This window comes from Notechis scutatus, chromosome 1 (assembly GCF_049901735.1).
Source record: "Notechis scutatus isolate UNSWTSFEM ecotype Mainland chromosome 1, rNotScu1.2, whole genome shotgun sequence".
Classification (NCBI taxonomy): Eukaryota; Metazoa; Chordata; class Lepidosauria; order Squamata; family Elapidae; genus Notechis; species Notechis scutatus.
The window spans coordinates 162568731-162585266 of NC_142009.1; the positions used below are offsets into that span (position 1 = coordinate 162568731).

At 42.6% G+C, this 16536-nt stretch overlaps 1 protein-coding gene across 3 annotated transcripts in view; it reads left to right on the plus strand.

The window, feature by feature from the left end:
• DRC11 (dynein regulatory complex subunit 11) overlaps positions 1-16536 on the plus strand; it is a 121709-nt gene that overhangs the window by 26224 nt on the left and 78949 nt on the right. For 2 of the 3 annotated variants that reach the window (XM_087949340.1, XM_087949342.1), the window contains exons 1-4: positions 787-1535; positions 7033-7360; positions 10373-10492; positions 15679-15870. In XM_087949340.1, coding sequence (XP_087805466.1) covers positions 1525-1535; positions 7033-7360; positions 10373-10492; positions 15679-15870 — 651 coding nt within the window. In that variant the 5' untranslated portion in view covers positions 787-1524. Of the gene's footprint in view, positions 1-786; positions 1536-7032; positions 7361-10372; positions 10493-15678; positions 15871-16536 lie in introns of those variants that run through there. The other variant, XM_087949341.1, reaches the window with a different exon arrangement.

Consider the following 16536-nt stretch of genomic DNA (forward strand, 5'->3'; position numbering starts at 1 on the left):
TAAGTCATTTATGAAAATATTGAAGAGTACTGGGCCTAAGACGGAACCTTGTGGTACCCTACTGCTTGCTTCCCTCCATGTAGACTTAAGGACTACTTGTTAAGTACGGTTTGTCAGCCAGTTATGAATCCATCTGGTGGTGATGCTATCTATCCCACTTTTTTCTAGCTTACCAAGAAGTAGGTTGTGGTCTACTTTGTCGAATGCCTTGCTGAAGTCTAAGTACTGTATATTATGTCCATAGTATTTCGCTGGTCTAATTTAGTCACTATGTTGAAGAATGAAATAAGATTGGTTTGGCATAATCTGTTTTTAACAAACCCATGCTGACTGCTAGTTATTACTTTACTCATTTCTAAATGTTGGCAGATCTGTTTTTTTTGTTAGGTTTTTCAGTATCTTTCCAGGTATTGAAGTTGATTGGTCTGTAGTTTCCTGGGTCTGTTTATTTTTTTCCTTCCTTCTTTGAAGATGGGAACCACATCAGCTCTTTTCCAATCCTCTGGTAGTATCCCAGTACTCCAGGATTTTTGAAAGATGTGATACAATGGTTCTGAGATGACATCTACCAGCTCCTTTAGAACTCTTGGGTGTAGGTCCTTCAGGTTGGTGATTTATATATGTTCCAGCTGCCAAGATGGTCCCTGATTTAGCCAGTTATCTAGACGACTGAAAAGTGAAGAGAATATACCTGAGAGGATAATATTGTTAGTGCTGCCAATTAAAATATATTGCTCAACATTTATATATTCTCTTCATATAGGAAAAAAAAAACCGGAAGCACTAGCAAACAAGGGCTGAGAAGCCACCTGCCTTGGTTTTTATTGGGGATTTATCTTTCGATGATTTTTTTTCCTTTTTTCTTTGATTTTGTTCTGATTTTTTTAAAAGTTTTGGAGGTAAATTTTAAGTACGGCAAAGTAAATTTTAAGTACGGCAAAGGGAGTGACTATATAAATGTTAGGACCCCAATCAAATTCCACGAGGAAAGGCAATTGCACAACAAAGATCCCATACAGAACCTTGCGGTCTTTCGCCGCGAGCACAGCAAAAGGTATAGTTTGTGAGGAAGGCAACAATCTCCCTTCCCCGGCGCCGCCGCTTCTATAGCAACTGCCCGGGCAGAAGAAAGGAGGGGAGCCGAAGCGTGGCTTTGGTGTCGGCAGCTGGTTGCTAAGGAGGCCGCGCGGGGAGAGGTCCGCTGTGCAACTGCAAGGAGAAGCAGCCTTCAGACGTGGAAGTGGGGCGTGATTCACGTGGTCCCGAGGCGGAGGCAAGAGTAGAAAGCTCGCCTCGCGGCACACGCGCCGCCGTCGTTAGGGGCTTCTGCTACTGGGGCCCTGGATGCCCACTGCTGCAGCCAGAAGGCTCATTTCCTGGTCTCTTAACCCGGGAGCATTTTTCTCCTAGTTTAACGACGGATAGCTAGACAACTCTTCCTGACTCCTTTTCCAACAGGCTTTTTAAAAAGAAAACTCAAACTGGAGCAAGAAAGCGAAACTCAAGGGAAGGTGACAAAAGACAATGTCGCATAAGTAAGTAAAAAAGAAAAATAGTACAATTTTGCAAAAATCAATGACGCACAAGTAAATACAAAATAAAACAGTAGACTTTTTAAAAAATATATAGTGCCGCTATCAGGGGTGTCAACTTAGGTCAGTTCTGGTCCCTGTTAGAGCTTCTACGAAGTTGACGTTGAAGGGTGATGGAAACGATCGCGGAAAATAGGAATAGGTTTGGCTTCACTTAATATCTAGATTTAAATACCTTTAATATTGTGTCGCTTGCCTATTCATGTCACTCTTATAACTGCAGTTTAATAAGGAATTTGTTCCTGGCGAGGGTTTATTGCAAACAAACATGGTGGAATGAACTCTCATTTTCCACGTTTTTATCCCATTTCGCCACTGCCTAGCCCTAGCTGACCTCTTCTCACATTCACATTAATTCCTTAGATTGAAAAACGGGTGTTTCAGACGCATTCTCTATCCTTGTTTTGAAAAACAAAATGCAGTTTTATAAATTCAAAATATTACAGCTGCATTATAGGCTAGTTCTATTTTGTTTGTTTTTTTAATGGTGAAATATGGTAATCATTTTGGGACAGTCTTTAATAATAGAAAGCCGATACTTTTCTCTTCAAGAGATAATGGCTGCAAGTTTATGAAATCTGACTAGGCTCCTAGCCAGTATGGTTTATAACTCATATTTTATTGGGAACATATGAAAGATTTTAAGAGAACTTTACCCTCTATTTTAATGAGGCATATATCATGATCCCTTATGATCATAGTTCATAAGGATCACAGTTCTCTGCAGTATTTTTTCCACAGGAACAAAACTGCAATATACAATGTGATTGCAATCTGCATGTATTGCGAATACTAGTAAGACATACATGTATTTTTTGTATGAATGACTTTTTTTTATAAATTCTACAGTTTTACATGATTTGTAAGAAAAAAGGTTCCCATGCTCCAGAAAACAATCTCTGGATTTTAGTTCAGTATTGTCCAACTTTCATTTATGCACACTAGTTCCATGCAGGATAGCCCCATAAAATGTAAGAAATTTCTGTTGGACCTTTGATGACCAGGGCTAATAAGTTGGCCCTTAATGATTTAAGGTATTAGGAAGTATAGAAATAATCTCACTTTCGTATGGTTTGGTCCCAGATCAAATTGAAATTGCCTAGCCTGACTTGCAACAACAAGTGTTGTTGGCTGAAAAAAAACCAAAAACGGTATAAGGTAGGATACTGTGTGAGGGACTCCAAATAATACACAAATTCAACTGAACTCATTTATTACTGAAGCAATAAAGGAGTATGCATTGAAGTATTTTTATTCAGAGAGTGCTCTCACTGCTTAATTCAATAATCTTTTTACAATAGTCAAACGAAGGGAAGCAATTAGTCAAAACTTTATAAATACATATGACATCTATCCCATAATATATGTGGGTGTGCAATTATAATAAATTATAATAGCATTGGAAGTGTGTTTTTAGGGACTTTTCACCACAACATAACAATAGTTCTAACTGCCCAACCAGTTTTGTCTGGTATTACCTTTAAAACCTCTGATTTCTGTACTTCCTAATTAGTTTCACAACCTTTTTTCTGGGGGAGGCCAGAAATTATAATTGGAGCTTTCTGTAAGGAGATCTGCTTTTGCCCCTGACCCACAATCTTTCATTTTGGAAATATTGTTGACCATCCTCTAGACAGCAGTAAAGCAAGGGTGTCAAATTCAATTTCATTGAGGACTACATCAGGGTTGTGTTGGATCTCAGGGGGCCGGGTGTGTGAGCGCGGCTGGCTGAGTGTGGCTGGGGCGGGCATGGCCGGGGTGTGGCCAGCTTGGTGTCACTTGTCAAGACATTTTCAGCCATGACGGCCTCCTGCAGCCCTCTGCCAACGAAAATGGAGTTCCCTGAGCTCCATTTTCACTGGCAGACACCATGGGCTGGTCCTTCACTATTTCCAGGGTGGTCCTACGGGCGAGATCTAAACAGCCTTGAGTTTTACACTCCTGCAGTAGAGGGTGGAAAATACCTTCTTAACAGTAAGAATGGGCAAAATGGATATATATGGCCAAATTTTAATTGGATCAAACTCTTTTTAATCCACTAATAGAATACTGCTGCTAATTTACACAAATGGTTTGGAACTTACATTTGTTCCTGGAATTGCAGATCTTTTGCATAAGTGCATGTTTAATTTTGCTATTTATGAAACAGATTTAATTTTTACTGGTTCTTCCTAAGAGTGAATTTGATTTAATCAGTGATCAAGAAAACTAAACCATGCTTTATTACCAGTCAGAGAAGCATTGTGTAATTATCATGTTCAGTAAAATTGCTTTCTTTTTGATGTAACCTGAATACACATTCTTCAGTATTTACACAGAATGTAAGAGTTGGAAGTGGATGCAAGAAATATTATATATTATTATATATCAATCTCTGTTTAAACAGTTGAAGTGAACAGTTCTTATAATTTTTTCCTCTAAGGTCCAATCAAAATCTGCTTCCTTGTAATTTCCTTGTTTCTTGTCCTGCCGTTTGGAAAAACTTTGAACAATCTTGCCATCTTTTGCATGACAGCCTTCCAGATATGTGAAGACAGTTAGCTCTCTTTTCTCAGCATATCAGTGTCACCAATCATTCTTTGTAATCTCTTTAAAGGTCTCCTGGTTGGTTTTCCCTAGATTTGATTTTCCCAAATCTAACAGTTTGATAGTACATTTTCTAAAATGTGCCCAGATATTTTAGATGTAGTCTGACCATCACAGAATAAACAGGAAGATATCTTCTCTTGATCTTGACATTGTATTCTGTTGATACAGTCTAGAGTTATTGCTTTGTTTGTATCACCAGCCGTTTTTAAATTTTTTAAATTTAATTAACATTTATATAGTAGCCCATCTTATTCCAAATTCTGGACAGCCCCAAATCATGAACAAAAACAATGTCAGTAATAAAATAACATAAAAACCATATTAAAACTATTATAACTAATTTTGATTCATGTTCATTTATAACCAACCAATACACCCAGATACTTTTTAGATTGTCATAACTTGAATATGGTAATTGGGAACCTTACAGATGCTTTGTCAAAAGCTTTGCTGAAGTCAAAATATACTATGTCAACCACATTCAAATGAATTAATCACTATCAAAAAGAAAAAAAGAAATGTCCTTTGGCATGACAAAGATATTCTTGATAAAGCCATGATAACTCCTGCCAAACAATACATTCTTTTCTAAATGCTCACAGGTTGAATACTCAACAATTTATTCCAAATACTGTGTGTAGTTGACATAAATTATGTAATAAGACTATTTTCAACCAATATTTCATTTAGCTGACCTGATAGGGTGGTAGAATCTATTAGATCAGTCTGCCTTAGGTGACTAATTAGGCAACTCTGGGTTTTCACAGAGGGGAGGGGTGTGTGCTTGGAATCTTTCTCAAGGATCTCATGGGTAGTTACACCTGGTAACCATGCACCTTGTGAAGCATTGGAATCACAAGGGCATAGAATGGTATGCCCATCACTATCCTTTTACTACATTCAACATCAACAATACTTCTGAGTGGTATTCAAAGGCAACTATATGTAGAGCACATTGCACCACTTCATTCATGAGATGACTAGGCATAAGTGATTCTAAAAGACATGAATGCAAATAGTGCACTAGATTAACCTGTGCAATAGCTTTCTTAGCCATAGGTTCTACATGCTTTTGAGCAAGAGCTGTGAATCTAAGATTACCACCAGGTTGTGCACCACTTAAGTGAGAAAGTACTATTCCATCTAATACTGAAGATACACAGTCTCCAGAATATTCCTCCCTGTCAAAATCTCTCAGCTATTTATTTTCGGCAGGATTGAGCCTGTTTGTTCCTCCCCCTTCACAACCACAAAGCTTCTAAACACTTAAGATAAGATTTCAACAATATTACTTGGTTGGCCTAAGGCTGTGATGACGAACCTAGAGGTGGGACGCAGAGCCCTCTCTCTGGACATGCGAGCCATCGCTCAGCTCTGCCATGCATACACATGCGCCTCTTGCTGGTCAGCTGATCTTTGGGTCTCTGTCCCACATGCATGGGGGCAGGGTGCACGCATGGGGCAAATGCATGCACTGGGTGTTTTGCGTGCATGCGGGGCAGGGTGCATGCATGGGGGTCACATGCAGGAGGGTGGGGCACACACATGGGGGTCGTGCGTTTGCAAGGGGTCATGCACACATGCAAGGGGGATAGGGTGCATGCACAGGGCGTGCATGCATTGCATTTTGGGGGTGTGCATATGCCTGCTTTGGGCACTTGGTGCCGAAAATGTTAGCCATCACTGGCCTAAGGTCAAGATACATACTTGTTATCAATGAGGTGGCAATACAGGTAGTCCTCAACTTATTAAGACAATTAGCCCAAAATTTCTGTTGCTAAGTGGGACAGGTAAATTTTGCCCAATTTTATGACCTTTCTTGCCACAGTTGTTAAGTGAACCGTGGCAGCTGTTAGGTTAGTAAGACAGTTGTTAAATGAATCTGACTTCTCTTATTGACTCTGCTCGTGAGAAAGTCGCAAAAAGGGGTCACATGACCCGGGACATGGCAACTGCCATAAATATGAATTAGTTGCCAAGCATCTGAATTTTAATCGCATGAGCGTGGGAATGCTGCAACTGTTGTAAGTGAAAAGTAATCCTAAATCACCTTTTTTCAGTGTGGTTTTACCTTCAACAGTCACTAAACCAGTGGTTGTAAATCGAGGGCTACCTGATCCCAAACTGATCAATATTCCTACACAACAGTTTCTGTAGATATTAACCAAAAGGGGGAAGAAGATCAGCCCCCTCAGGCATCCCACAAATAATGGGTTATAGATGTTATCTCTCCTATCAACATTGATTGGAACTTATAGGATTGCTGCCAATTCCTATAACCAATCCAGACAAATACCATGTTTTGATAGCTGTTGAGAGTTAAAGATTCACTAAAATCAGTATACCATCCCCATCCTGGCTCTGCCAGATGTCTTTGACAAGCAGAATCATACTTCAACAAACGCAATAATCCATACAGTTCTTAATCCTGAAAGAAATTAAAATGGGTTCGGATAATCCTCCAGGATCCCCTTGAGTTGTTGACCACCGTCTTAATTCTTTTTTTAAAAAAAGAATTTTAGAGGCTGTACCATAATTGTCCAGAATCATTGGGTCCAGTGACGACTTCTTGAAGAGAGGGTGTATGACTGTCTCCTTTGAAGCCAAATGAACTATCCCCTCTGTCAAAAAATTAATTAAAAAGACAGTATCAGATTTAATAAGCCATAGTTCCACAAATCATGAATTCATGAAGTGTATAATTTCATATAATCTGACAAGTGTATTTAATTGAATTCAACTGAATTAAAATGGGATTTACTTCAAGCTGACGTCTGTAAGATTTTGTTGTCAATTGTATATTATTTAATGTTTCCTTTAAGAACTAACACATTTTATCTGTTCCTATTAGCACTTACAATAAAATATGGGCAGACGCCCAAGAATCTCTCAACTGCTTGTTGCAAAAGGAGATTGAAGAGAAGTCCCAAAAGCCACTGAAAGACCGCCTATTAGTTTTTCAGCTGCTTGCTACTTTCTACATCAAATATGTGCAGATATTTCACAACTTAGAATCAGCTTATGACCAAATTGTTCACCCACAAAAACGTTTAATTATTCGTCAAGTGCTGGATGGTGTAATGGGCCGTATCTTGGAATTGAAGAATGAAATGGTAGAATTGGAATTCTCAGAATATCATTACTTTGATGACATTTTACAGGATCTTAAATTATCCCCTGTAAGTATACTTCAGAAATATGTATTTTCTTGTGTGCATCCAATCTCAAGATAGTGTAGGTTTTTTTTATTTTTATATACTTAGATGTATTTAAAAATCAGAGTTTTCTATAAATGTTCAATTTCACTTGAGAAGATCATACAGAAAAACACCAGAATCTCACAATCCTATAGTTGTTGGCGCTCCCAATTCTTGCATTGCAAAATATATGTGATTTTCACCTCAGAAATAGAGACCTAGATCAATATTTCTGCTATGATAAATGATAATTTCCAGAAGTTTTTTTTAGAAATTCAGATTATAGTATTCCTCTAAATATATGTACTCTGGTATATATTGTAGAATATATACTCTAGTATATAGAGTAAATATTCTAGTATATATTCTAGTATATAAACAGACATATTACCATATAGAAAAATAATTATCAGAGCAGGTATATGCTCTTTCCATCTTTTATATCACTTATCTTTACAATATAACAATTGTTGGTCTGTTTTGGTACAGCTGTTTTAAGCTACTTTCATTTTGAAGTAATTTGGAACATGTTTGTTTAGCCATTCAGAATCTAAATATGATTGTATCCTTGTTTGGGCAGAAGGATCACTAAAAAAGATTTGGGGAAATCAGAATGAAATAAAACTTTCATAGCTAGATAGCTGTGCAAGCATTACATATTGTTTAAGAGCTAGACCCTCAGAATAGTTCTAACATCTCCCCAGTCAGCAGCTTAGAGATGAAAATTGGATTTAGATTGTGGCTTCCTGCATGAGTCAGCCCAGAGATACTGGGTCAAATCCATGATATGCCTAGAGCCCATGAACTTTTGAATTCTCTCCTGCCGTGCAGTCAAGATGCCAAACTAATGGGCATTCTTTTGTTCACACAACATAGTCACAGCTGTCATCAGTCCTCCACTCTTAGACCCTTAAATCCTACCAGGGCGTCTTCTAACATCTCTTCCTTGTCATTGCAGTTCAGCTTTGACACTGCCTTCCATTTTTAACCACTCTTTTTTGTTTTCCACTTGCTTAATCATTACCTCAGCCTTTCTTTCCTAATTTTTCAGTATTTCAGTGTCTGCCCTCAGTCTCCATGGATCACCAAGACTCTGAATGAACCTACAGACATAGAACATAGACATAGAAAAGGAGTGTCAAGCTTGATTTCATTGAAGGCTGCATCAGGATTGTGGTTGACTTCAGGGAGCTGGGATAGGAGTGTCCGATTAGGTGGGCATGGCCAGGATGGGTGTGGCCACCTCAACATTGCTCGCCTGTAGTGGCCTGGGCAGGACTGGGGGGATCCATTGTCTCCAGTGGAGGAAAGCGAGACTTGGGGGGGGGGCGCCAAACCCTTGTCCGCCTGTCAGGTCCCATAGATTGCTATAGGGACGCTGTCATTCTGGTGGGATGGGGGAGGCTTAGTGGGATCTCTGTATGGGGTTTCTATTTCTATTCCTTGCTTTGCCTTGCTGTAACTTTCGGGACCTTGGGAGGGGAGATAGGAATGTGCCTTGAGCTATCTGCCTTATCTCATCTCTGGAGAAGAGGGGCAGCATTGCCTTGGGAACCAGAGTTTATCACCTTTTCGGCCTGAGTTTCTCATAACATCTTTACACTTCGGGATTGGCTCCATGATGGACTGGGCTTTGGGAGGGGCTCTGTTTGCAATGGTTTGATCTAACATTTTGAGCGGGAAACCATAGTTTCTGCCTACATCTTGCTATCACAATCTTCCAATAAAAGTTCCTTTTGAAATGGCTTTTGTTTCAAGAGTTCTGCTTTCTTGAGAAGACTGGTAAGGCAGGATCTTACACCAACAGAGGAGCTTCGCCATCCCTCTCAGGTCATGTGGAGGACCCCTGTGGTGTGGGCTGCTGGAGCCCTGGGTAGCGGAGGGCAAACTCCCAGCCTGGCTTTCGAGCTCCCAGGCCACTGGGACCCCATAGCCCAGCCCAGCCCAAGGGGGCGCCCGGCTGCGCTTATCTCCCCCTCGAAGCTGCTGCTGCAGTGCTTGCTGTGGGTTAGCAGCCTATCGGACAGCATGGGTGTGTAGCCTCACTTCCTGGCCAGTGCAGACAACCACCTTCCCAGCCACCGTGGGCATGCAGGCCTTGTGTCCCAGCCAAAGTGCACAATTAGCCTCCCAGATACTGCAGGTGTGCACCCTCGCCTACTGGCCAGCATGCACGGGTAGCCTCCTGGGCAGCCTAGGTGAGCAGCTTCCCGGATAGTGCAGGCATGCGACTTTGCCTCCCAGACAGCGCAGGCAAGCAGCCTCCTGGACAGCGTGTATATGCGGCCTCACCTTCTGGCCCACAAGCACAGGCAGCCTCCCAAATAGGGAGGGAGCTTCCTTCCTTCCTTCCTTCCTTCCTTCCTTCCTTCCTTCCTTCCTTCCTTCCTTCCTTCCTTCCTTCCTTCCTTCCTTCCTTCCTTCCTTCCTTCCTTCCTTCTTATTCCGATCTCCTTCCTTCCTCCTTTTTGTAGAGTTCTTGTTTCTTTGTTTTTTCACCTGTTACTACTTCAATGGTGTGTGCTCAAAGGACTGTTGACTGCACATCTCCCCCCAACCTGCCACCGATTGCATTGCGCCCTGCTCCTCCAGCCCTGTGGAAGGCGGCAAAAAGCTCCCATCCCAGCCTCTCTTATCTCTCCCGTTCTTTTCTTCCCCAATATCAAAGTGCAGGGCTGCAAAGGGGAGACACGCACACATACATGTGCATGAGTGGGCAGAGGGTTTCCATTTTTCCTTCCTGTCGCTGCCTCTATCATCTCCCCCCTTGCAGCCCCGTGCTTTGACATATTTTTTCCAGGGGCTATATATTATCATATACTCTCAACAATTACAGAATAAAAGGAATAATAGAATAATAGAAAACTTTTGTCATTTAGCAATGACAAATTAGTATTAGCAACACTGAGCCCTTTGTTTATAAGCTAGAAAGGAAGGAAGATACTATATGTATAACCAACACAGTTTGTAAAAATATATGTTTCTCTTCAACAGGATAACATTGAAATCCCTATCCCAAGGTACTTTATCAAGGAGAAAATTAAAGTATTAAAAGAGAGAGAGAGAATCCTTGCTCAGATTATGTTGGATGCCGGAATGTATGAAGATGAACCCGTAAGTATATCTATATAATAAACAGGGATACAGGTAACCCTCATTTGGCAACCACTTGTTCAGTGACCATTCAGACTCACAGTGATGTTGAACACGGGGACTCAATGAGCGATCCTCAAAAGTTGCAACCATCACGGTATTTTGGTAGTCACATAATTGCAATTTTGGCACTATGCAACTGTCTTGCACTTACAACAATTGCAGCAACTTCCTTGCCGGTTTTCCTTAAGCAAAGTCAGTGGGGGAAGCCAGTAGAGCAGGTCATAAGTTGCTTCTTTGCTTTTTCAGACATGATATTCTTCCGATCAAAAACGGAATTCCAATTTTTTTGGGAATCGCCCCCCCCTTTCCCCCCCATCTTCTCCTTCTTCCCCTCCCCTCGGAGGCCCCCTGAGTCAGGAGTTGCTACCACCGGCGCGGCTCCAGTCCCGCGTTGCCTCGGGAAGGGAAAGGCAAAAAGGAAGAGCCGCGGCAGCGCTTTGCAACGGCAGCAGCGGCACTGGAGCAGACCAGCCATCTCTCCGTCTGACGGCCTCGGCCGAATCTCTGCCTCCCAGCGCGCTTGGTCCTCCGCCCACAGGCTTCCCCGGCCCCTTGCCAAGTGGGTTTTCCGCCCCAGCCTGGCAGGGTCCTCGCTGCCTTCCCCTCGCCTGGCCGGCCGGGCTCCTTGGGCAACCCGGCTGCCTTGTGCCGAGAAGCGCGCTGCCAGGCAGGGGCCACGCGGCACAGGGCAACACACCACTGCCCGGCCCTGGCGAGGGAAAGCAGCGGGTGCTCCCTGGGCAGCGGCCTCGGCCCCGCCACCAGGGAAGCGGCTGCCCTGCTCCGGAGCTGATCCACACCTGACCGGCTGGAAAGGAAGGGTGTGTAGTGCTGGTGTTGTGTGTGTGATTTCTTGGCACGCGGCGCGGGGTCTCTTATGGCCGGCCCCATAAGAGGGGAATATCATGCCTGTTTTTCTCCCAGGGAGCCCCCAGGCAGCAGAGCAAGTGCAGATCCCAAAAGGCAGGCAGTTGCCTTCTTGGCCACACTTGGGCCACAGTGCCCACCACTCCACAGCACCTGCCCACCCATACTATAGGGTCCATCCCTGCTCACTCATGCCATTCACTCTGCATTCGCTCTGCAGCCCCCAGCCGCATTGCTGCTCCTACTCCCCACAAAGCTGATTCTCACTTAACAATTGCAATGAGAACTACTGGAATTGACTGCTAAGCAAAGCAGTTATGTGACATCATACTTTATAATCATTTTGCTTAGCAAGGAAAGTCTGAATATCATAATGACTTACTTAAAAATATGTCATGATGTTGATCATAATTATGGGACTAGGCAGAAATTCTTTCCTTAATGAATATTTGTAACACCCTTAAACCATATGTATGTACATATCCCTACCTATACAAATCTTTAAATAGTATCTTTTGTTTTTTAAACATCTCAACTTTTTCTTTGATGGGAGCTCCATTCAATCATAAATTGGTTGGTCTCGGGTGGGGTTCTACTGGTTCAGACAGGTTCTATAGAACCGGTTGTTATGATTCAGTTCGGAGAACCGGCAAATCGTGCCCCTGGCTGGCCCTGCTCCTCTCCGCCTCCCCTTCCTTCCTACCTACCACTCCCCTCCCCGCCCAGTCAATCCTTATCGTGCATGCATGACATTGCGCGCATGCCCGACATCACTGACTGCATTCTCCCCGCCCAGTCACTCCTTAAGGTATTTCTTTCTTTTTTCCTCCCAACGATCAGCTGTTCTGACAATCAGCTGTGCTGGGATCCCCTCACTGTCTTACTCCTTTGTTCAGGAGGCTTCCCTGAGTCCCAGGAGGCAAAAAAGCAGAGCGCGGAGGGGTGATGCGCCCCCCCCCACTCCGTTTTTAGCCTTCCTGGACCTCAGGGAAGCTAAAAAATGGAGCACGGAGGGGGGGGGGTGCAAAAAATGAGAAGAAGCCACGCCCACCCAGTCACATGGCCACACCCACCTAGCCACGCCCACAGAACTGGTAGTAAAAATATTTGCATCCCACCCCTGGTTGGTCTTCCTGTGAACCCACTCGTTCCACTTTCATCTTTATTTACAGTCCTCATTTCTATATAACCAAATCACTTCAGCATATTTTGTTCATACCAATCACTCACTTCTGTGTTCAGTAACTATACATTCTTGATCCTTTCACTTCTTTTACTACTTGCACTCCAGGTGCAAAGCATTCTCACTCCATACAACTTTTATGTTTCTCTTGACAGGTATCATCCCATGTGAAAAGTGGGGCTTATGCAGATATTTTTGTTTCTTTGAAAATAATACAGTATATTTCTCATACCAGTCCACATACAGCCCACTACCTTTGCGTCAGTGTTTGTACATTTTAGGATTTCTTCATGCATTTTTCCATCTTAAGAAAACATTCTTCCAAGGTGTACAAATTCATCTACATGTTGTTCGGCAGTCGCCAACCAGTGGGCTGCGGCCCACTGGTGGTCCGTGAGAAAATTTTGGTGGGCCACAGAGAAATGTCTGCCCAAAAGCAATTAATCCAGGCTGCGCAGGAACACAAGGCTGTGCCGCCCACATGGCCTGCCCACCCACTGTCCCCCATCCTTCGGCCAAGCGCAAACCTGCAAAAAGCAGCACAGCCCTCACCAGCCAGGACGAGGTGATGGTGCTGTTGCAGCAAGAGGGGGCTAGTGGCACAGGCAGGCTGAAGTGGCGATGGAGATGGCCGGAAGGTCCAGGAGCACCGCGCTACTCTCATTTGCGCGGCACTCCCACACCTTCCAGCTCGCCTCTTCTGGCCTGGGCTCTTCTTCAATGGCTGCGGGGCTGTAGGGACAGCCCAGGGCAAGAAAAGTACCGGCTGGTGGTGGTGGGAGGGGGCGGAGTGAGCAAGTCTGCACTCACCATCCAGTTCAGAGGTCCAGAATGGGGCGGCATGAGCGCTGTCAGTTTTCTCGTCTGTCTTGGCTCTCTGCTGCCTCCCCCACCCCCCCAGTCCCAGCCACCGCTGCCTGGGGAAAGCACAGGAAAAGTGAGCATAAACACAGCTCTCGCTGGGGCAAAAGAGTGGAGATTGAGGAAGGCACAGGCAAGAGAAGAAGAAGAGAAGCTGCCCCCTTTGAAAAACGCTGCTTTCTGTTGCCTGTGCCATCCGATCCCTGCTCTTTCGCCCAAGCAAAAGCTATGTTTCTGCTCGCTTTCTTTTCCTGTGCCTGCCTCAGGCAGCGATGGATGGGGCTGTGGTGGTGGTGGGGGGGCAGCAGAGACATCAGGGCTGCTCTCCCCCCTCAGCAAGCCAGGCCTGGAGGAACGTGAAGAATTTATATTTAATATAACAAATAAACATTATATTAAATATATTATCTTTTTTTTAAAAAAAATTGTATTCGTGGTCCTCGGGATTTAAAAGTATGAGTTTGGTGGTCCCTGAGGTCCTAAAGTTGGCGACCCCTGTTCTAGTTATTACCAGGGTCTTGATGAAAAAAAAAATCTTGTTTTGCACACATGGATATATACACATGGATTTCCCAGATGTTGTTCAGGTTTCCCTGTTGACCCTACCTCTTTGTTTTTACATTCACTAACTTTCCTTTTGTATAGGAGAACAGTAACAGCATTCTTCCGATCAGCAGGCAGTTTTCACATACATATTGCATGAATCACACAGCCATTTCCTAAGTAAGCCACAGTTATTTTTCCTGTTTTCATCATCCATGCCTTATGTCCTTATCACAGAATTTATGCCATCATTTTTATCTATTGTCTCTTGGACATTAACATTTATTCGTTTCAGTTTTATTCTCATCATATCACTGTCATTTCCATACGGTCTCGAAAATACTCCTTTCATCATTTCTTCACTTATTCCAAATCATTCCATTCAGTCTGCACAGGCTCTTTGTTTAGCCTTCTTCTTTCACTTGCAAAGCAGCCTTTTATTTCCATCTAAATTACTCTGCACTTTCTCTGCATCTTTTAGAATTAACTGTTTATTGTTCTCTTTAGCTGTATTCTTGGCAACAATCTTTTTTTCTCCATACAAATTATTAAGGATGTGCAGCTATTTGGATCTGTAGTGGGAAAGGTGCTTCCTAGGGATATGGGGAAACTCTTTGCTAAATCTGTTAGCAGCTCCTTAAATAAGTCTTGGCTTTCCACGGACTTTTCCTTAATGGAGAGGAGTAGGGGATGAGTGGCTATGCTGTAATGTAGGGAAAATTGTGTGTGTTTAAGGAAGCACCAACATGAGCAGCAAGTATGCCCAGGTGCCCTTTGAAGCATTTTCTACTTTACATCCATATAGCTGTGCATCATTATACACTATACAGTATCTAGAACGGGACATCCTGTTCATGGTTACTTATGTCTCAGTTTTCTATGGACTCTCTTTGAAGACCTTCCAGAAACTACAAGTAATCCACAATGCAACTGAGCCAGTAGCTTGGGGCATTCCTGGGCATGGCCATATGACACATTATTCTGTGACTGTTCTGGCTTCCTACAAGGTTCTGAATATAATTCAAGGTATTGATTGTCACCTATAAAGACTTATATGGTACAGAGTCAGATTATTTCCAGGAATGCCTTATTCAGTGTTGTTTGTCCATCCCACATGCTCTAATAAGATGGGCATACTCTAGATTCCTCCTTAAAACAATGTAATTTTACTGGACTTTGGAGGAGTGGTCTTTGCTGTGATAGCATCTACCCTTTGGAACAATCTCCTGATATATAGTTGGCCCCATGCAGGCCTTTAAAAAAAAGTAGTGAAAACATGCCTTTTTTCCTTCGGTATTCAGATCAGGATGATAAATACCTCTATCTGCAAAGGGCCGAATACATTTTAGTACCCAGTTGCCAAATAATTGCTATATTTATATTTTAGCTGGCATTATGTACTTTAGTTTTGGTTTCTTTGTTCTTTTGTCCACTATATACCATTTGGAATCATGTTATTAAAGTTGGGTAGCCATACAAGACCTCAGTTAATGCATTCCTTTGAGGACAGAAGATTGAGAGTATAAAGAAGCATTCTAGATGCATTTTTTTCACCGCAAAGTAGGAAGAAGCAAATAATATATTTGGGATTATCCTGGGGTCAAAATGATACCTGTCAACAGAACTGATGTTGTGCGCTTACTTGAAATAACTATTGAGTTTGCTCTTAAACTTCATTTTTATATTGCAGAAAAAACCTGTGAAGGTCATGCTTTTAGAAGAAGCTGTTAGAATAATTCAAGTAGCTGAGCGAGCTCGACAGGGCCGACTCAGGGCTACATTCATGAAGCAAATCTTTCTTGAAGAAAAGAGAGAACGATTAGCCAGGCTTCAGGGTTCAAAAGGTCCAGATGTTGAAACTGCTGCAATGTGCATTCAAAGGGTAAAACATACATACTTCTTAGAAATATGTTCCATTGAAAAGTGGCTTTTTATTCCATTTTTTTAATGTGCTATCTGTGGAGAATGTTCATATCTGTTTTTATATTATTGTTCACTTCATTTAATTAAACAAAGAAAAAACAAAACAACAAATACATATTTACTTCTCATACATATGTGTATAAAATATAATACAACAGTTTCAAGAAAGGATGATTGTATTTCATTGTAATAATTGATACATATTTTAAGCAGTTTGTTCTTAAGTTGTAATGTCAGGTCTTTAATTCTCAGTGGTCCCCAACCCTTTTGGCTACACAGACCAGTGGTGGCAGGATGGGGGGAGGGGACGGTTCATTCTCTCAATCTAATCCCGTGCATGCACAAATGAAGCTTCATGGGCTCACCCATCACTTGCTCAGATCTTGTCCCAACGGGCCATGGACCGGGAGTTGGGCATCCTTACTATAAGTAATTGGAAATTTTAACTTATCTTTTCCAAACTGAAGGATTATTAGCAATAAAAAGGGTACTGAGCATCCATTTCAATTGTCTAAGTCAGTGATCCCCAACCTTTTTGATGCGCGGCCCGGTACCGGCATCAGCTGGGCGCCGCGGCCCGGTACCAGCATCAACTGGGCGCCGCCATCTTTTGAAAAGTGCTTCC